Here is a 22,079-nt window from a genome sequence, read left to right as displayed (position 1 = left end):
CTGTTCCCTTGAGCAGGAATGATAACAGTACTCGAAAAGGCTCTTGGGGAACGTAGTTCTTCTTCTCTTCCAGACAGGTACCCGGAACTAAAGCATTTGCTCTTTAACTCCCAGTACACTGCATGATGTTGTGATGTGGAATACTGATAACCAAAAATCATAAAACCATGACATTCCACCCCTTATTCTACATCATTACAGCATGCTTAATATATACAAACAAACATAACTATAATCAATTATCAAACATTGAACACATGTACATATACTTGGAATTACTGATTCCGATCCCCCATCATCAAATTCCCTTGTGGCACACATTGAACATCCCCATTTTTCTGCATCACCCACCAAGTGCACCCAGGTCCCTGGGCAAAAACAGTTCCACGAAGAGGTCTGCCCTTCCCAGAAGCTGGAAGGAACAAAACTGCTTTTCCCAACATGTTCTTTACATGTATTACAGGGACCTTATCTCCCTTGACAGTATGTAGGGAGCTGGCAGGACCATCACGAATGATAGATCCCCTAGTGTTGACCAACCAGGTGGCTTCTGCCAGATGCTTCTCCCAGTGCTTAAATGTTCCACCGCCCATTGCTTTCAGCATAGTTTTTAACAACCCACTGTATCGTTCAATCTTACCAGAAGCTGGTGCATGATAGGGAATATGATAAATCCATTCCATGCCATATTCTTTGGCCCAAGTATGTATAAGAGAATTTTTGAAATGAGTCCCATTATCTGATTCAGTTCTTTCTGGGATGCCACGTCACCACAGAACTTGTTTCTCAAGAGCTAATATGGTGTTTCGGGCAGTAGCATGGGGTACTGCATATGTTTCAAGCCACCCAGTGGTCGCTTCCACCATGGTAAGCACATAACGCTTACTACTGCAAGATCGTTGCAAGCTGATATAATCAACCTGCCACGCCTCCCCATATTTATACTTTTGCCATCGCCCTTCCTCCCAGAGAGGTTACATCCTCTTGGTTTGTTTGATTATGGCACATGTTTCACAGTCATGAATAACTTGTGCAATAGCATCCATAGTTAAGTCCACCCCTCGGTCTCTAGCCCACTTATATGTTGCATCTCCTCCTTGATGGCCCGAGGTCTCATGGGCCCACCGAGCTAGAAATAATTCACCCTTGTTCTGCCAGTCCAAGTCTATTTGCGCCTCCCCAATTCTGGCAGCCCGATCAACCTGATGGTTATTTTTCTGTTCTTCCGTAGCCCGACTCTTGGGCACATGAGCATCTACATGACGCACCTTTACCACCATATTCTTTATTCGGGCAGCAATGTCTTTCCACAGTTCAGCAGCCCAAACAGGTTTACCCCTCTGTTGCCAGATATTTTGCACCCACTGCTGTAACCACCCCCATAAAGCATTCGCCACAATCCATGAAGCAGTATAAAGATAAAGCATTGGCCACCTGTCCCGTTCAGCGACATCTAAGGCCAGTTGGATAGCCTTTACCTCTGCGAACTGACTTGATCCTCCTTTACCTTCAGTGGCCTCTGCAACTTGTCGCGTGGGGATCCACACAGCAGCTTTCCATCAGCAGTGCTTCCCCACAATACGACACGATCCATCTGTGGACAGGGCAAATTTTTTTTCATTTTCTGGTAGTTCATTGTATGGTGGGGCTTCTTTAGCACGTGATACCTCCTCTCCTGGTGATGTTCCAAACTTTTTACCTTCAGGCCAGTCCATGATCACCTCTAAGATTCCTGGACGACTGAGGTTCCCCATGCGAGCCCCTTGTGTAATCAGCGCAATCCACTTACTCCAAGTGGCATCAGTAGCATGATGGGTGGAGGGAACCTTTCCCTTGAACATCCAATTCAACACTGGCAATCGAGGTGCTAGAAGGAGCTGCGTTTCAGTACCAACTACTTCAGAAGCAGCTCGAACCCCCTCATATGCAGCTATGATCTCCTTTTCAGTTGGAGTGTAGTGCTCTTCAGACCCCCTGTAGGCCCGACTCCAGAATCCCAGGGGTCGGCCTCGGGTCTCCCCTGAGGTTCTTTGCCACAAACTCCAGGTGGGACCTTTCTCTCCAGCAGCAGTGTAGAAGATGTTCTTTACATCCTGTTCCATCCGTACTGGCCCCAGGGCCACGGCACGGACTATCTCTTGTTTGATCTGCTCAAAAGCCTGCTGCTGTTCAGGACCCCACATGAAATTATTCTTCTTCCGAGTCACTTGATAAAGGGGGCTTACAAGGATGCTACAGTTTGGAACATGCATTCTCCAAATGCTCACTACGCCCAGAAAAGACTGTCTTTTTCTTATTAGTGGGTGGAGACATGGCAGTGATTTTGTCAATCACATCTGCTGGGATGTGCGGATGTCCATCTTGCCACTTTATACCTAGGAACTGAATCTCTTGTGCACGTCCTTTCACTTTGCTTCACTTAATAGAGAAACCAACACTAAGAAGGATCTGGATTACTTGCTCTCCTTTCTCAAAAACTTCCCTTGCTGTATTGCCCCACACAGTAATGTCGTCAATGTACTGTAAGTGCTCAGGAGCATCTCCCTGTTCCAGTGCAGCTTGAATCAACCCATGGCAAATTGTTGGGCTGTGTTTCCCCCCCGGGGCAAACAATTCCAGGTATACTGAACGCCCCTCCAGGTGAAAGCAAACTGTGGCCTACATTCCGTGGCCAATGGAATGGAAAAGAAAGCATTAGCAATGTCAGTGGTGGCATACCACTTGGCTGCTTTTGACTGCAATTCACATTGGAGTACTAGCATGTCTGGCACAGCAGCACTCAGTGGGGGTGTGACTTCATTCAGGCCGTGGTAGTCTACCGTCAGCCTCCATTCTCCACTGGCTTTATGCACTGGCCATATGGGGCTGTTAAAAGGTGAGTGAGTTTTGCTGATCACTCCCTGACTCTCTAGTTGGCGAATCAACTTCAGAATGGGGAGCAAGGAATCCCTGTTGGTGCAGTGCAGCTGTCTATGTACTGTTTTTGTAGCAATCGGTACCTGTTGCTTTTTCACTTGTGGTAACCCCACAGCAGACGGATCTTCTGACAGGGCAGGCAAAACAGACAGATGCTTAACACCTTCTGTGTCTACAGCAGCTATTCCAAAGGCCCGTTGATACCCTTTGGGATCCTTAAAATATCCCCTTCTGAGGTAATGAATACCAAGTATACATGGAGCCCCTGGACCAGTCACAATAGGATGCTTTTGCCAGTCTTTGCCAATGAGACTTATTTCAGCCTCCAACATAGTCAACTCTTGGGAACCCCCAGTCACCCCATGAATATAAATTGATTCTGTCCGTTGGTGACTCGAGGGCATTAGAGAGCACTGTGCACCAGTGTCTACCAGTGCCTTAAATTTCTGTGGGTTTGATGTGCCAGGCCATCTAATCCACGCAGCCCAATACACTCTATTATCCCTTTCCCCCTTCTGGCTGGGGGCAGGGCCCCTCTATTTGTTACCTTGGTTGTCTGCAGCAACTGGAGCTATCACCCTTTTGGAGGACTTCACCTTGGTGGTTGATCTGCCCTGTAATTCTTTTACCCGTGCTTGAAGTGCAGAAGTGGGTTTCTTATGCCACTTCTTCATATCTTCTCCATGGTCACGCAGGTAACGCCACGAGGCAAGACGTGTTATAGTCTTACCGTTATCATTTCCTCTAGCAGGAGGACGTTCCCTTTTGATGGCTGAGATGTTGGATGATGTAGGTCGGGAGGACACCAAGTTGATCAGCTCTTCCAGAGGAGGGTTTTGGGAATTCTGGTCCTCGTCCACCATAGATCCATCAGCATCACGTTTGGTAGACAGTTCGTCTATTATATCTTCTTGTTTGCTCTCCATTCTGTCTAGCTTTTCAACTATCCTTGTGATGGCTGAAACACAAGCTCGCAGAGGATTTAAATGCAACTCAAAGTCTTGGAGTCTATTAACCAGATCATCTATAAGGGATCTTCTTTCCCCTCTGCCATACATTGCTGCAAATGTACTGGCATACCTTTCTGGTGCAGTCTTAGTGAATGTGCGCCACATATTTGGTGTACACCGGACTCTCTCAGGATCATGCTCTTGGTCTGGCTCGTCAGGGATGAAGTCAGGGCTGTATATCATTTCCACCACGGCACATTCTCTCAAATAACGGATGCCTTTTTCCATATCAGTCCATTTCCTTTTCTCAGGCATGAGATCAACTTTGAAGGGGTGTGTTTCGCTCTAATTTATAGGAGGGAGAGGAGGTTCTTTGAAATATGTATGCCCGGCGTGAGATTAAGAAACAGTGGTTCAAATGTTGGTCCGACCAGTTTATTACAAATGTTAATAAAGGAGATGGGGAAAGGGGAGGACGGACACTATTAACAAATTAATTAACTAATTAACAAATCGTTTCCTTTAGTAGTGAGCTTCCTAATAAACATCCACCCTTCACCCCCCCACCCACCTCCCGCTCACCTGGAAGGGGGGGGCGAAGGCATCAGCTGCCCTTGAGCTTTTGTTCTGGCCACCAGTTAACTAATTTCTCTAATCTGACTGTGGGTAATCCATTCATCAAATCTCGTGGAATACCCTTTCTCCAGCCCAGAGTCCAAAGTCCATTGCGTTTATGATCAATGCATCGTGTCCCCGTTTTTACTGGGGATGAAACCTTTTTGGTTCCAATAAGTCTTGGGCTAGGTGGCCTGGAGGCAAGGCTGGCTACTGCAAGCCTTACTCCTCTTGGCTCAAATTTACTGGAGGTAGAAACCACCGGCCCATATTTTCTTCCATAGTTAATTAATTCTTGGGCAACCTCTCCCCAAGTCCACACTTTGGATCCTGACTGGTGGTTAGGGGTTACAGATCCCTCCAATGCTGCCCAGGCTCTCTCTCCCTGAGACATGGCTTGTATCTTTCCTTGGAGTTGTATACCTATAGGTTTTAACGATTCAGGAAGTCCCCTAATTAGAGGTGTCAATCTCTCCGGATTAACAGGTAACATCATGGGTGATTCATGATGTGGCTGCAACTTTCTATCATACATCATTTGGAGACAAGCAGCTTTCTGAACATTCTCCACTAACTGGTCGATAGTTCCAGTAATAGCAAGAGGGTCCCCCCTTTCTAAAGGGTTGAGACCCCCTGCCCAATAGGCAGCCCTCTGTGTTAAGGACCAGGGAGCACGATTATTGCCAGTGGTTAAAAATACTCCTGGTCCCCAGTAACCTTCAGCTTCTTTCTCTGTTAGTAGGATCTGGTCTCCGCCAGTGAGACTAACTCTCCAGACGTATTCTGTTTCAGACTCCTTTGGGGAGCGGCTGAAATCCTTTTTCAGTTTGGCCAGTTCAGTGGCCGAAAAGGGAATTTCCTTAACATTCATTTGAGGATCTAGATCCTCACTGTTATCGAAAGTATATTCAGTTTTTATCAAAGGACGAATGTGGGCTGGAGAGGCCTCTAATTTATCTAGCCTTTCCTTCACCTCTTGTAATTTCCCTTGAGGATAAACTTTTTCTTGAGGTGCACTGTGGATAACAGTGTCACCGGTGTCCTTACACGTTATCAGCTCCTTAAAAGCTGTTTGCAACAAAACTGAATTATGTCTTTCTCTTTCTAATTGATCCTCAAGACTCATTTGGCTTCTCAGAGATTTTACCAATTCTTGCGTCACTTTAACCGATTCCTGTAATGCTTGAATAGTCTGGGTTTCCGTAGAGTTCTTTTCCTCTCGGAACTCCACAGCTGCTTTTAAAGCAGCACCGAGTACTGCACAAATAAAAGATTTCCCTTTTCCAGCCCAAGTACGAGCCTCATTTTGTAAAACACGAATACGGTCTGAAACACTTTGCAAATTATACCAGTTCTGTCGTGCCCAATCCACCCCTGATACAGAAGGCCGAGCCCCATGCTTTTCTAAAAGATCAAATAATACATCTTCACTTTTCATACTGGCCATACTGTTGCTCATTTCTAAATACGCAGAAAGATATACACTGAGAGAGGAGGAGGTACTCCTATTCAAAAGTACAAATAACTCCTTATCGCCTCTCCCACGGAGGCACACCACACCTAAAGAAATGTAAATGTTCCGATCGCGCCTCCCTTTGTTGAGGAAAGCACAAGGACAAAGAGACTAAACCAACTTAAAATCGCTCGTAACTTCCCTGCGAAACCACACAAAAAACTGCAAACACCACACCAAAGCAAGGCACACTTCGGTTTCAAAACCCGCAGTTAATTTTAAGCTAAAACAACACTTTCTAGGATTCAACAAAGTGAATAAACTTCTTGGAGAGGCACACACGTTTTTTAAGTCAAAAAACGTGTATCACTTCCTCACTTCCCCAAGAGGCACGCACGAAAGAGGTTCAAATTTCACACTTAAGTTGCAAGATAAAATGCAGAGAGGTCTTCCCGAGGAGGCACACACATATTAAAGACAAAATTCATACGTCCTCGAGAGGTACACACATAAATAGTAAAGTTTCAGAGTATGAAGCGATCTTCCTGGAGAGGTGCTCACGTCTAAGTTATCAAAAAGTATCGCTTCTTGCAACTCCAGGAGGTACACACAGAAAGTTTCAGACTATTATCTGGAAGGACAACACTCTCACGGCGGGCATCCTGCCGACTACGCCATAAAAAATGTCTTGCTCCAATTTATAGGAGGGAGAGGAGGTTCTTTGAAATATGTATGCCCGGCGTGAGATTAAGAAACAACGGTTCAAATGTTGGTCCGACCAGTTTATTACAAATGTTAATAAGGGAGATGGGGAAAGGGGAGGACGGACACTATTACGGATTGGGGTGATGGGGAAGGGAAGGCAAGCGATAGAAAAGATAGAAAGAGGCAAGAATTGCGTAAAGCGGGGATAGTCACCACCAGGATCCGGCAGCAGTCCCGTTGCACGACGTTCCAACGGTCCGAGGCCGAAGGGCAGGAGCAGCGAGGCCGGTCTTGGGCAACGAGAGGGTGCAGGTCAGGGAGGAAGCAGCAGGTCTCAGGTAGCAGGCCCAGGGAAGTCCATCAGCAAACGGTCCGTAGAGAAGGTTCTGAAGGCAGAAAGCTCGTGTCGTGGTGAGAGATCAACCCCCGTGTTGCGGTGAGAGATCAGCCTCCACGTTGCGGTGAGAGATCAGCCTCCACGTTGCGGTGAGAGATCAGTCTCCACGTTGCGGTGAAGGATCAGATGGCAGAGAACCCCTCAAGTCTGTCGTGGTGAGAGATAAGCCTCTACCTCGCCGTGGTTGTTGGACCCTCTTTTATCCTCCATTTTCTCCTGCCTACGTGACATTCCTGGGTGCTTGAGCAAGAGTCCTGGGCATACCTCCTGAGATGGCCATCTTCCTCGAGATAAGTCCACACAAAAGACCGTTTCCCGGCCATTAGCAGCAGCTTATCTTCTCTCTCGTTGTCCCTGGCCTTGTCCATCTGTGCTCCTTAGATGATATCACAATCCTTAGCCAGGACCTGTCCATCAGTGTCCTCAAGACAAAAGATTTCTCTGCCTTTGTCCAGGACTTGCCTGGACTTGTTCCTCAGCAAACTTTGAGTCAAATGATATAAAAGAATAATCTCTTACAGGGTGTTTTTCTCTCACGGCTAACAACATCCGCTTCCAGAGGGTGAAGGCCTGGTTCTGGCATGTGCTAATACGTCTGTCAATGGCTGAGTCCCTAGCAATGCCACCAAGCTGACAAGCTTCTCTGCTATCTAGCCACACACTGTTGGCCCCACTGTCCCAGCATCGAAGTAACCAGGTGACAATAGGCTCATTGGGGTAACGTGTGAAGTCCTTTCTCAGACCACAAATTTTGTTCATTTTCAAAGATCTGTCCACAATGGTTACAATGTCTTGCTCACCTCCTGCTCTTTCAGGACTTCCTGCCCTCCTTGGTGTTTGTTCATGCAGTCTTATTAAGGGCATGGGCACTCCAGTTCCTTGGAGCCAATCCACTGGACCTCTTTCCTCCTCTTCTCTTACATTGACTGCTTCCTCTACTACACCCTCCTCCTCTTTCTTCTGTTCTAACTGAGGGGAAATTCGTTTCATTTTCCGTCCTCTTACAGGGGCAACTGACATCGATTCTGGTGCCTCCTGCGGTTAATCAGGTTGGTCAGTCCTGATGCACTTACTCTCCAGCTAGTCTCGGAGTCTATCTCGCTGAATTATGAAAGTGCTTAGTTCAGATTCGAGCTTGGCTTGATGAGACTGAACTTTGGTTATCTCACTTTGGAGACTGAATTTTGCATGCTGGAGGGCATCTCGCTCAGTTTGGAGTACATCCCGTTCGGACTTGAGGGTGTTCCTCTCGAACTGGAGTGTGTCTCGCTCAGACTGGAGGGCATCATGTTCAAACTGGAGGTTGTCAAGTTTGAATTGCAGGGAGTCTCTTTCATTTTGGAGGACGCCTCTCTTAAACTGGAGCGTATCTTGCTCAGACTGGAGGGTATCATGTTGAAGTTGGAGGTTGTCAAGTTTGGATTGCAGGAAGTCTCTCTTGTTTTGGAGGGTGTCTCTCTCAGACTGGACTGTGTCTCACTCAGACCGGAGATTCTCCTTCTCGGCTTGGAGACTTTCTTTCTCAGCTCAGAGACGCTTTTGCCAGGTTTTGAGACTCTCACTCCTAGCTAGGAGATTCTCTTGCTCAGCCCGGAAATTCTCCTTCTCGACTTGGAAACCCTTTTGCATGGCTCAGAGACTCTCCTTCTCGGCTTGAAAACCCTTTCGCTCGGCCCAGAGACTCTCCTTCTCGGCTTGGAAACCCTTTCGCTCGGCCCAGAGACTCTCCTTCTCAGCTTGGACAATCCGTCTCTCAATTTCTAGAATTCTTTCCCTCTCTGGGATAGTATTAAATAAGGCCCGATAAGCATTAGACAGGCCCCAAATCATTTGTGCCTCCTCAGATCTGCCTAGGCCACAACATCTCTGTCTCAAATATCTGTTCAGACTCTCAGGATCTTTTAGGTGTTCAGGAGTAAAATTTCATGACACTGAACATGTTCATCTCTCTAAAGTCTCTCCCAAGTCTCTCCATACACCCTGCCACTCAGTATTCTCTGGTTTTGGAGGGGACTTCTTCAGAATATGATAAATCCAGATACTGAGTGAAATTATTACAATGACAAACAGTGCATTCAGGGAGATTAACAACGTGATCACATGAGCATTCAAACAATCCATAAAGGACTCGCAAGAGAGACTGGGAACCTGCTTCAAAATCACAAGTTCTGTGAAATTAGTAGCTCTCTCTGCAAACTGGTTTAAAACAGAAAGCAGAATCATTTTTTTTTTCCCTTCCTCTTTACTAAAGCAAGATAGCAGTGCTCAAAGTTTACAAAATATCTCAAAATACTGGCGGTCCGCCTGGACTTTCAAGGTCAAGTTTTCAGTGAGCACCTATGAAAGAGATGAACTTTTCCAATGAAGCTCTCCAAGAGCAGAGAGAGATTCATTCTAAAAAGCTAAAAAGCAGCTGTTGCCCGCATTCTCCACCAAAAATGTCGACGGTTTAAGGGCTGGTCTGGCCCGGTTCCACGACTAGTGGGGCAGAGGGATTTCGCAAAATCCACGCCTCCAGGAAATGGAAACAGGGGACCCCAAAATAATTAAAAACAGCGGCAACGATCTGAGGAGAAACAAACTAATTTACTAAATATAGTATCGGAATGTAAGATAACACACAATAATACAATATAAATCAACAATAATTGAGAGAAAGATTGTCCGAGAGCCAAAGGCCTTAAGCTAATACTGAAGCCTTGCGTGCAGTTGGGAGCAGCAGCAGCGAGCCGATCCGACAGGGAACATGGCAAGATGAGAAGAGGGATGAGTCAGATGACCTGCGCCCTTATATCTGTTCCCTTGAGCGGGAATGATAACAGTACTCGAAAAGGCTCTTGGGGAACGTAGTTCTTCTTCTCTTCCAGACAGGTACCCGGAACTAAAGCATTTGCTCCTTAGCTCCCAGTACACTGCATGATGTTGTGATGTGGAATACTGATAACCAAAAATCATAAAACCATGACACATTCAGAGGACTGAAGGATCTTTTCTTAAGGAAGTTAACAACCCTGCTTTGTTTGCACAGCTCAAGCGAGTTTTCCATATGTCTCTCACCGTACACTTCCTCCTTTTATTACACATATTCAGTCACACGCTATGTTGCCTGGTCTGTTAACTGAGGGCAACTGTAAGGCTGATCAAGCTACAGATGCCTTTGCTACCCCTCCATTATTTCAACAAGCATCACTCTCCCATCAATTTTTCCATTAGAATAGGAGAGCCTTACAAAAACAATTCCTACTGACAGTGGATCAAGCCCGTAACATTATTCTAACATGCCCAGACTTCCAGGCAATTGCCCCTTTGCCTCAAATTGGGACAAATCCCCGTGGCATAGCACCTCTTCAACTGTGGCAGACAGATGTCACTCGTTCCCAAATTTGGCCGTCTAAAGTATGTGCATGTAACAATTGATACTTGTTCTTCTTACATATTTGCCACAGCACATACAGGCAACTGCAGTCACGACACATGTAAGCATTGGCTGTCTGCTTACGCTGCTAAGAGGATCCCACATACTATAAAAACAGATAATGGACCTGCATATACTTGTAAGGCCACTCAAACTTTCTTCCAAGAATGGGGGGTTAGACATATTACAGGCATTCCTCATTCTCCCACTGGACAAGCGATCATTGAGCATGCTCATGAAACATTGAAATCCATTCTTAATAAACAAAAAAGGGGGAATATGAGAGACACACCACAAGAAAGATTATGTAAGGCTTTGCTTGTGCTGAATTTTTTTAATATCGATCATACAGATACAACTTCAGTAGGCTGTCATTTTGGGGCCTCCCCAATGCTCAAGGAACGGCCAAGTGTTAACATTCGGAATGTGGCCACAGGGCATTGGGAAGGTCCCTTACCACTGATAACTTGAGGTCGTGGATATGCTTGTGTTTCCACAGGGACTGGCCCTAGGTAGGTTCTAGCGCGATACATTCCGCTTCATCTCAATGCAGAAAATAGCATCCAGCCCTCATAATGACTGGGATTGTGTGTTTCTTACTTATGGGTACTGTTTTGCAATTTGTTGTATTGTAGATAATTTATGGGTGCCTTAGCGAGTGGCAAAAAACAGCTGGATTACCCACTGGATATTATCACAATAACAACACTGGTAATGGTATGAGAAAAGTGGGTGATTTTCATGTACTGATGCAGCCTCTAGAATTAGAATTATTAGGCCTTATCTAGATTGCTGTGTGTTTCTTCTTTTATTTTAGTAGTAGATCAAATGTGAATTGAACAGGATTTGATGCTACCAGTGCTGGAATCTATGGGAATACCTCTTCTAGTGTAATTTCAGCACCCCATTATCAGTAATGCTCGGTTATGATGTTATTAGCCTATCAATTAGCCTTTTCTTAAATTGAGAAGACAAAACCTGGAATGGAATCCCAGGCAAAACTAATGGAGAAACCTGTACTATAGGATGATTAACTCTCTTTCATCCCACTAATCAGGATTTAAAAAATATGACCATGCATCACTTGAGACAAAGGCGCACACTATCTTACTTTGATTCAACATATGATTCTGATATAGGATTCTGGAATAATGTCCAACAGATTTCTTAGTTCACTGGTCCTTTTAATTGGCACCTATATCAGCGACCTAAAGCCCCCTGACTGAATAATGATCTTGGGGTAAAACAAAGTATTCTGATAGTTTTCAGGGAACTGATATTTGTGGTTATAGCTGCAAATATTTTGTTTCGTAGAGAGAACTGAACTTGGTAGTTTATTTTGTTTTGCAACCAGGTGTTCCACTTGAGCTCTGTATCACGCACTGGCCACGCGGATGCAGTGTACAAATGGAAAAAACCCTGCAGACCCTGAGAAGAATAAAAGCAGGAGAGAATCTGTGGTGGGTGAGAGAGGAAAAGTGCACTTTGAAGCAGGGGACGCCCTGCTGGGACTGCCTATCGCATCCACCGCCAACATGTTCCTTCTCTCTCCTTTTCCGCAGTTTGCTGTTTCTCAAGAGTCAGTAAGTAATAATGCACTAGCTTAGGGAGTTTCTGCTTCCCACTTACAGGGATTATCTAAAATGGATGCCTGTGTGTGTGAGAGTTTATGTTGAATAAAACTCGTAGCCCTCTGTGCTGCTTTGAGTGCATAGTTTGTTTGCCTTTGCTTCTGAGACATCCTGTCTCTCAGATCCAGACACATCCTGAAACAGCACCCCTCAAGCTTTAGCCACCCTCACCAGGTTAGGATGTTAGCTGGCTACGGAAAGCAGTGCTACTAGTGATGCTCTAGCAGGCTTGTCCACTGATGTCGATTCTATCCAAAGTGCAACTTTACAAAATCGTAAAGCCATTGATTTTCAGTTATTAACCCAAAGGCTTGGTTGTGAAGATTTTAAAGGCATGTTTTTGTATGAACCTTAGTGATCACTCAAAAATCAGTACGTCAGAGTATACAAATGTTGAAGATTCTCTCTAATCAGTTACTGGTACACACAGAATGGGACCCTCTGGGATTCTTTTCTAGGTTGCAGGATCTTGGGCCATGGGCCAAACATGTATTTGTTCTTTTCTTAATGAGTTTAATAGTATTTTTTATCATTATGCTATGTTTGCCTTGTCTCTTTTCTTGCTTAACACTCTTCAGAGTGTTAACAATTGAAACGTGGGATGCTGTGTACAAGGCATAATTATGTTATTGATATTAGTGTTATTATTTTGTAGTATGTTAATAGTTTGTTAATAAACAAAAAAAAAGAGGGAATTGTGGGAATACAAGAAAGACTATTCAGAGCAGAAGCTGTGGATCAAGATAAACAGCGTGAGAAAGCAAGGCTGAGAAACAAGGACACTTCTAAAAGAGAAAAACAAAGTCAAGTAAGCTGTGTGATGGCTGTGTGATAATGACCCTGATTGGAGGAAGAGAGCATGGCTAGGAACAACTCAAGACTCTGATTGGATAAGTGCCTGCATGCATGGTTAAGGAGTGTTTGTGGAATGTTTTGTTGACATGTAAAGATAGGTGAAAAGTTAAAAGAGAAAACTTGTGAATGTATAGAATGTATGTTAGAACCTGTAATAAACAGTTTGGATCGTTCACATCTGAGTCTGTGCCTCAGACGCTATAGACCTCAATGGAGGAACTTCAAAAATATATTAGAGTATTGGGAATGAAGGAGGCAATTTATGATGACACGTTCGAGAGTCCTGATCTGCTTAAATTCTCAGCAGGGATGAGGGACCTCGTACTACAACAAGCCCCTCCTCACCAGTATGGCACACTGGTGTCTATACTGAACCCTTTAGTGGCCTTGGAGGCCATCATCCAACAAGCTGCCCGATTGGTAGCTGATCTGGGGGAGACAGAGCGCATTCAAAACAGGTGCAATATCCGAACGTTGGAAGGGGCAGAGGTCCTCCCTATGACTAATACCAGGAGACCTGCCCCATGGACTCCACAATCAGGACCCATACAGGTATCCTGAAAGCAAATGTTCAATGATTTAAACCGGGCTGGGGTTCATTTTGCTAAAATTGTTCGCCAACCCAATCATGTCCTCCTCCAGCTATGGAGACACTTGGGGGACAAGCAAAAATTTCAAAACATCCCCCAAAAACCTGGGGTTAGAACTATTGAAAAAATACCAACAACAGTGTGGAACCTGGAAGATTTCCTAGTTCCCAATAAAAGAAAAAAAAGCCTCCTCAAGTGACCCGGGCTACTATGCCTGAGCCATCTTAGGAAAAACAATTGGAATTGCTCAGCTACTTGCATGACAGGGGATGCCAGCTCCCCTGCACCTAGGGCCCCCAGATGGGAGCAGAGGCCCTATGACAAACTTACTCTTGGTCCCGAAAGAATATACAGTGATTTCTGGCACTAGTTTATACGGATGCAGAAATGTCAATAATTTACTGTGATACAAATAAATTCCTGGGAGATAGGGTGATGATTGGTGGGTCTGGAGGACAGATCATTCCTGTAACCCAGACATGGTTGAGGTTGGGGGTTGGGTGTCTCCCACCCCGGGAGTAGAAGGTGTCTATTGCCCCAATTCCAGAGTATATACCGAGTATAGACATACTATGGGGTCTGACTCTCTAGACGACCATAGGAAAGTTCAAACTGAGAGAGAGATGTATTAGTGCCCATGCAGTGCAGGACATATTAAGAGGCCATGTGAAGCATGAGCCTGTTTGCTTGCTCAATCCATGCAAGATTACTAATACTAAACAGCATAGACTACTGGGAGGGCCAGAGGAAATCTCTAGAATGGTGCAGGAACTAGAAAAAGGAGGGATCATAAGACCTGCATATAGTTCATATAATTCCCCTATGTGGCTAGTACGAAAGTCAGGTGGCACATGGAGAATGACAGTGGATTACAGAGAATTAAATAAGGTCACGCCACCCATTCATGTAGCCATACCCAATATTGCCTCCCTGATGGACACACTGAGTGGGGAGATAGAAACTTACCATTGTGTTCTAGACTTGGCAAATGCATTCTTGGTTTTCCCATCCATGAAGAATCGCAAGACCAGTTTGCAGGGGGAGGCAGGCAGTGGAACTTTCAGGTCCTACAGCAAGGGTATGTGCATTCACCAACCTGTTGTCATAACTTAGTTGTGCATAACCTAGCAGAGTGGAATAATCCTAATAACATCAGACTGTATCACTATACTGATGATCTCCTGTTGACGTCTGACTCACTGGAGGCATTAGAAAAGGCAGTTGACTCATTGACTACTCATTTACAAGACAAAGGGTGAGCTATAAACTCACAAAAAGTGCAAGGACCAGGCTTGTCAGTGAAATTCCTGGGTATAGTTTAGTCAGGATAAACCAAAGTACTGCAAAGAGCAATAACAGACAAGGTTCAGGCATTCCCAGTCCCTACAGCACCAAGGCAGTTGCAAGAATTTTGGGGTATGTTGGGATAATGGCATTCCTTTATACCCCACCTAGTGCAGCTGCTGAGGCCTTTGTATCGACTCACAAAGAAAGGCCAGAAATGGGACTGCGGAAGAATGGAACAAGAGGTCTTCCAGTGTGCAAAACTAGCTGTTAAACAGGTCCAGGCACTGGATATATTCAATCCTACCCTTCCAAGCCGAAATAGATGTCCATGTAACTCAGCATGGGTTCATCTGAGGCCTAAGGCAACGCCAAAATTCTGATTGAACCCCAGTTTGGTTCTGGTCTCAGGTTTGGCATGGAGCAGAAGAAAGGTACAGTATGATTGAAAAACAGTTATTGGCTGCCTACTCCTCATTACAGGAGGAAGATCCGATAAGTCAAACATCTTAAGTCATAGTTAAGACCACCTTGCCAATTCAGGAGTGGGTGAAAGATCTGACCCACCTTCCTAAGATGGGAGTGGCCCAAGCACAAATGATGGCATGATGATCGCCTATCTCAGCCAGAGGAGTAGTCTGTCTTCGTCACCATTGAAAGAAGAATGCCAGAAGATCCTAGGCCCGATGACACATCACGGTGATGCGCTGGAAGAGACAATAGTCACTCCACCGCACAAAAGTCCCAGCAAGGACAACCCGAGCAAGTGGAGAGCAGTGGCATACCATTCCTCCACTGAAACAGTCTGGTTTGAAGAGTGGGATGGTCAGAATAGACAATGGGCAGAACTGCCAGCCTTTTGGGTGGTTATAACAAAGGAACCCGGTAATGGTATCCTGGATATCTGTACAAATAATTGGGCTGTGTACCGGGGGCTCACTCTCTGGACTGCACAGTGGACCACCCAGGAATGGACTATGCATGCCCGACCAATCTGGGGCAGACATATGTGATTAGACATATGGAATCATAGAATCATAGAATCGCCAAGGTTGGAAAAGACCCACAGGATCATCCAGTCCAACGATCCACCCATCACCAATGGTTCTCATTAAACCATGTCCCTCACAACATCCAAACGTTCCTTGAACACCTCCAGGGTTGGTGACTACACTACCTCCCTAGGCAGCCCATTCCAGTGCCTGACCACTCTTTCAGAGAAGTAGCATTTCCTAATGTCCAGCCTGAACCTTCCCTGGCACAGCTTGAGACCATTCCCTCTAGTCCTATCGCTAGTTACACGAGAGAAGAGGCTGACCCCCAGCTCACTACAACCTCCCTTCAGGTAGTTATAGAGGTCTCCCCTGAGCCTCCTCTTCTCCAGACTGAACAATCCCAGCTCCTTCAGCCACTTCTCATAAGGCCTGTGTGCCAGATCCCTCACCAGCTTTGTTGCCCTCCTCTGGACACGCTCCAGGGTCTTGATGTCTTTCTTACAGTGAGGGGCCCAAAACTGGACACAGTACTCAAGGTGTGGCCTCACCAGTGCTGAGTACAGGGGGACAATTACTTCCCTGTTCCTACTGGCAACACTGTTTCTGATGCCAGCCAGGATGCCATTGGCCTTCTTGGCCACCTGGGCACACTGCTGGCTCATGTTCAGTCGAGCATCAATCAATAACCCCAGGTCCCTTTCCTCTACACAGTCTTCCAGCCACTCTGCCCCAAGCCTGTAGCGTTGCCTGGGGTTGTTGTGGCCAAAGTGCAGGACCCGGCATTTGGTCTTGTTGAACCTCATCCCATGGGCTTCAGCCCAGCCATCCAGCCTATCCAGATCCCTCTGTAGGGCCTCACTACCCTCAGGCCAATCAACACTTCCAGCCAGCTTGGTGTCATCTGCAAACTTACTGAGGGTGCACTCAATGCCCTCATCCAGATCATCAATAAAGATACTGAAGAGGATAGGCCCCAGCACCAACCCCTAGGGAACACCACTCGTGACCGGTCGCCAGCTGGATTTAACTCCATTCACCACCACTCTCTGGGCCTGGCTCTCCAGCCAGTTCCTTACCCAGCCAAGAGTGTATCCAAGACACGGACTGCCAGCTTCTGCAGGAGAATACTGTGGGAGACAGTGTCAAAGGCTCTGCTGAAGTCTAGGTAGGCTACATCAACAGCCTTTCCCTCATACACCAGACGGGTCGCTAGATCATAGGAGATCAGGTTGGTCAAGCAGGACCTGCCCTTCGTGAACCCATGTTGGCTAGGCCTGATCCCCCTGTGTGGAGAGGTTTATTGATGACTGGCTGACTGAGAAAGGCCATGAAGACACTGTGCAGCTGGTTAAGCAACCTTGTCACGCGCAAGGTCAGGTATGAGAACAAGGAACAAAACAGGATGCAGATGGAGAAAGCCGGCAACAGTGTTTTGAGATGTCAGTTAGAGAGTGTTTGCTGAGAGATAACCACAGAGCACAAAGATAGGCGTAGTTGACACTGACTAGCGAGCCAATCCTGAGCTCCACTTAGCAATACGTATGAGCCTATTATCTGCGCTATTAATGTACACGCAGCTGAAACAATAAACGAGATTTGCTGATCATCTACCATGGTCGTCGCATTTCTCCAATTCCTACAAATGGTGACCCCGACTGACCCAGTAACAGTGCACCACGGTGGGATGGCGCAGGAGTTCCGGTCCTAAAGCAGCGAGGACAGCTAAAGCACTCGGGAACCAGAGAGAGGAGTGCCGACCCTAGGTGACCTCATCGGAGAGCCTGGCCGATACGGGCCGCCGAGACCTTGTAAGGCTGCAACAGCGCGCACGCTGACAGAAAAGGGATGGAAAGGCAAGCGGCTTATTATTTATTTACTTGTTTTCTAAGAAAACGACAAATTAAGGGAGTAGACTTACAGAAGGAACTCCCCGGGTTATTAGCCTATGGCTATGCTAAAGGGTTTTTTCAAAACCCACATTTAGTACTTGACCTTACAGAATGGCATAAATTTGGGGATGCAATTTGGCAAGCAGTTTTAGATGATGATAAGACAGCAAAAAAATGCGGGAAACTGTGGCGAGCAGTTCACAATGAGCTGTTGCAGCACCAAGAAGAAAAGAAGGCAGCGGAACAGGCCAGTGCTGCATAGGGGAGAAATAAGGATTACAATGGGTGGCCGGATTGTCCGTTGCCCCCCGCAGTGACTGCCTTAGTGTTGCCGCTGGCCGCGGAGCCCACCACGTCAGCATGTTTGGAGCCAAGCGCCCCACCCCCGCCCCTAGATACGGCTGCGCTGGGTAGCTCACCCGCGCCTATTGCAATGGGCCCAATAAACCCTCCGAGCACTGAGCCGATCCCTGGGGCAGAGAGTGACCTAGCAGAGGCCATTGCACGGGAGAGGGGGGAAGCTTGGGCGGCGCTAGCGCGGGCCTGCATAAGGGCAGGGGATAATGACACAGTGGAGGCCGTGCGGCACATGGCGTTTCCGGTGATATATGCCTCTAATCCTGCGGGAGGGATGCAGGCCACCAACACAGCTTTAGACTGGAAATTATTATCGCAGCTACGATCTACGGTTAGTCAGTTTGGGGTAAAAAGCGAGCCAGCTAAGCAGATGTTGGATTATATTTGGAGTACGCAGATATTGCTGCCATCCGATTGTCGGGCAATAGCAAAATTGATCTTTTCACAACATCAACAGCTGTTGCTTAATGCATATTGGCAAGAACTGTGCCATCAGAGTGTCTCAAAGGCTAGGCAGCCGGGAGACCCACTACATGGTGTAACTATCGAAGAACTCTTAGGGCTAGGGCCTTTCTTCAGAACAGAAGCCCAAGCATTATTAGGGCCAGATAAATGTCGATAAACGATGTATTTAGCTAGACAGGCTATGGACAAGATTAAGGTGCCTGGTGGATTGCCATCTTATATGGGGATCCAACAAGGTAGAGATGAGGACTTTGGGGCATTCATAGACAAGGTAGCCGGGGCTATTGAAAAGGCAGGGGTGCCAGAGTATATGAGAGGAGTGATGTTAAAACAATGCACGCTTCAAAATTGTAATTCAACAGCGTGTAGTATTCTGAATACTTTGGGGAGTAATTGGACTATTGAGGAGGCACTGGAAAAGCTATCAAGCGTGCCGGTCGGGCCCCAAGCATTTCTGGTTGAGGCTATTAAGGAGTTAGGGGCAGGTTTAAAGGCGCAGGCTGAGGCCTCTCACAATCAAGTGCTAGCAGCTCTTGCACCCTTACAAGCATCTGCGACAACAAATTTAGGCCCGAGGTCACCTGTTGCTGGTCGCATCAAATGCTATCGCTGTGGCGGCATAGGACATGTGCGTCGTCAGTGTCAAGCCACCGGTTCATGGTGTCGCACATGTCGTATGGACAACCACAATACCAATGCCTGTCGACGCCGGTCGGGAAACCCCCAGCCCAGCACGAGAAAAAAACGACGGCCGCGCGCAGACACAAGTAGCCGTTTCCAGCCAGCAGCAGCCCTGCAACCAGCCACACCAGGAAGCCTCAGCTTGGACTTGGCAGCCACAGTGACCACGACCTTAATGACCACAAAACCTGAGCGGGTGTCTACGGGGATCAGAGGACCAGTAATGACAGATGGAACTGCCGTTGGGGCCCTTCTATTGGGGCATTCTTCGGCATCAATGCTCGGACTTTTTGTCCTCCCCGGGGTAATAGATGTGGACTTTCAGGGCGAGATCCAGATTATGGTATACACCCCGTTTCCTCCAATAAAAATTGAGAAAGGGCAACAGATAGCGCAGCTAGTACCCCTAGAGCAATTGACCAAAGCCTTAACCCCGTGTCAATCGTCTCCCCGAGGGGAGCAAGGGTTTGGCTCCTCAGGGGGCTTAGCGTTGCTATCACTAAATTTGCATGATCGACCTAAAAAACCAGTGACACTTAAATACAGAGAGGAAGAAATCAAACTTCAAGGTCTGTTAGATACAGGGGCCGACAGCAGCATAGTGAGCCCAGAAATTTGGCCGCCTCATTGGCCACTGCAAGCGGCCATAGCCACAGTGACGGGTATAGGCGGACTATCCTTAGCGAAAAAGTCGCCTCCCCTGCAAATCCACCTTGATGAGCAAGTAGTCCATACCTCTGTCTCGGTGGTACCCCTACCCCCCACCGTTCAATGCTTAATTGGCCGCGATGTGCTCTCTCGATTGGGGGTAATTTTAATGAATGAGCGCCCTTTAGGGTAGAGGCCATTGCATGGGCTTTCCCACTCCCACTTACCTGGACAACAGACTCCCCGGTGTGGGTAAAGCAATGGCCCTTAAAACGGGAAAGCTTAGAGCAGGCGCATAAGCTAGTTCAAGAGCAATATGCTCAGGGACACCTGAAGTTGTCTACCAGCCCCTGGAACACCCTGATTTTTGTGATAAAAAAGAAAACCGGAAAGCATCGACTACTACACGATTTGAGAGCAGTAAATGACCAAATGGAACCCATGGGGGCACTTCAACCTGGCCTGCCCAATCCTGCCATGCTACCTTACAACTGGTCATTACTAATCATTGACTTAAAGGACTGTTTCTTTACTATTACCCTGCACCCTTAGGACACTAAACGATTTGCCTTCACATTGCCTGCATTGAATCGAGAACACCCTGATCAACAATTTGAATGGACAGTATTACCTCAGGGGATGAAAAATAGCCCCACACTATGTCAACTATATGTCGATCATGCTCTACAACCACTCTGGCGAGAATGGAAACAAATGGTCATTTATCATTACATGGATGACATCCTTTTTGCCCAGCCAGAGGCCTTCACACAGGAACAAATTTGGCAAATAGAAAAGACCCTAAATAGGGAAGGACTTATGATTGCCCCTGAAAAGGTACAACACTCCGCGCCCTGGAAGTACTTAGGATGGACACTGACTAACACGATAGTAACCCCACAGAAACTGCAACTAAATACTAAAATAGAGACTCTACACGATGCCCAAAGGTTACTGGGGGACTTACAGTGGCTGCTGCGCCCTGTGGTGGGCATCCCAAACGAACTCTTAGAGTCGTTGCGACCTTTGTTACGGGGCACTGACCCGGCCCAGCCTGTAACGGTGACAACGCAGCACAAACGTCTACTACAACAGATTATGGACTGCATTGTACACGGCAGTGTTCGGAGACGTGACCCCGACCTCCCCATACAGGTTATAGTATGGTATGGACCAAAGTACCTTTCAGGAGCATTGGCACAATCTAAAAAGAAAACGGGGGAGGTATGGGTACTAGAGTGGATCTGTCCCTCACTGCAGCAATCAAAAACACTTCTTCAAAAAATTGAGCTCCTGGCAGAAGTGATTAAGAAAGGGCGAGAACATACCCTGCAAATCACAGGTATGGAGCCTGTGTGTGTACAGCTGCCAATGCAGAAGGGCACTCTAACATGGTATGTGCAGCATAGTCCAGAGTTACAGGATGCTCTCTTAGGAGCTGGAAGTACGGTTTCGATGGAAAAGATTCCGAACGCGCCGCTACATTGGATTGGTCAATGGAGTTGGCTCCGGATACCAAAGCGGTCCGAGACGCCCTTGCAGAACGCAATCACGGCTTACACGGACGCGGGACGGAAATCTAGAACAGCAGCAGTGACCTGGCAGCAGGGCGGCTCCTGGAGACATCACCTCATTGCAGCCGATGATAAGGACTTATTGCAAACATTGGAGCTGGTGGCCGTTGTGTGGGCCATGATGAACTTAAACGACCCCCTTAATGTGGTCACCGACTCCCTTTATGTAGCTGGAGTATGCCAATGAATAGAGGAGGCCTACATAAAGGAAGTGCAGAAACGGCGGCTGTACGAGCTGTTTGTGCAGTTGCAGAGAGCAATCAGAATTAGGGAGCACTCATATGCAGTAATACATGTTCGAAGTCATAAATGGGAGATAGGCTTGGGGGAGGGAAATGCGAGAGCCGATCGCTTGGTGTCGCTGGCGCAGAGACCTTTAGTCTCCCAGCATGTCCTGGCCCGAGAGGCGCACTCTATGTTTCACCAGAATGCCAAGGGGCTAAGAAGGGAATATCAGATAACATATGAGGACGCTAAGGCAATTGTTAGATCGTGCCCAGTGTGCAGCCACCATAATGGCGGTATGGGTCTCGGGCTAGGGGTTAACCCCAGGGGACTTAAAGCTAACGAAAATTGGCAGATGGATGTGACGCACGTGGGTGAGTTTGGGTGGCTGAAATATGTATACGTGTCTATAGATACATATAGTAATTTTATGT

The 22,079-nt window shown here is 46.8% G+C and overlaps 1 protein-coding gene across 1 annotated transcript; it reads right to left on the bottom strand.

Moving 5' to 3' along the window:
- Positions 1-4,455: 4,455 nt before the first annotated feature.
- On the bottom strand, positions 4,456-6,610 carry LOC121108207. The gene has a single exon (XM_040655236.2). It carries the CDS (start codon positions 5,938-5,940, stop codon positions 4,471-4,473), a length of 1,470 nt encoding a protein of 489 aa, XP_040511170.1. The 5' UTR covers positions 5,941-6,610; the 3' UTR covers positions 4,456-4,470.
- Between the last annotated feature and the right edge of the window lie 15,469 nt (positions 6,611-22,079).

This window comes from Gallus gallus, chromosome W (genome assembly GCF_016699485.2).
Source record: "Gallus gallus isolate bGalGal1 chromosome W, bGalGal1.mat.broiler.GRCg7b, whole genome shotgun sequence".
Taxonomy (NCBI): domain Eukaryota; kingdom Metazoa; phylum Chordata; class Aves; order Galliformes; family Phasianidae; genus Gallus; species Gallus gallus.
This window is presented reverse-complemented; position numbering and strand designations above follow the sequence as displayed.

Excerpts from the sequence above, each read along its gene's own strand:
- LOC121108207 (XM_040655236.2), bottom strand. The coding sequence starts at position 5,940 with ATGAGCAACAGTATGGCCAGTATGAAAAGTGAAGATGTATTATTTGAT.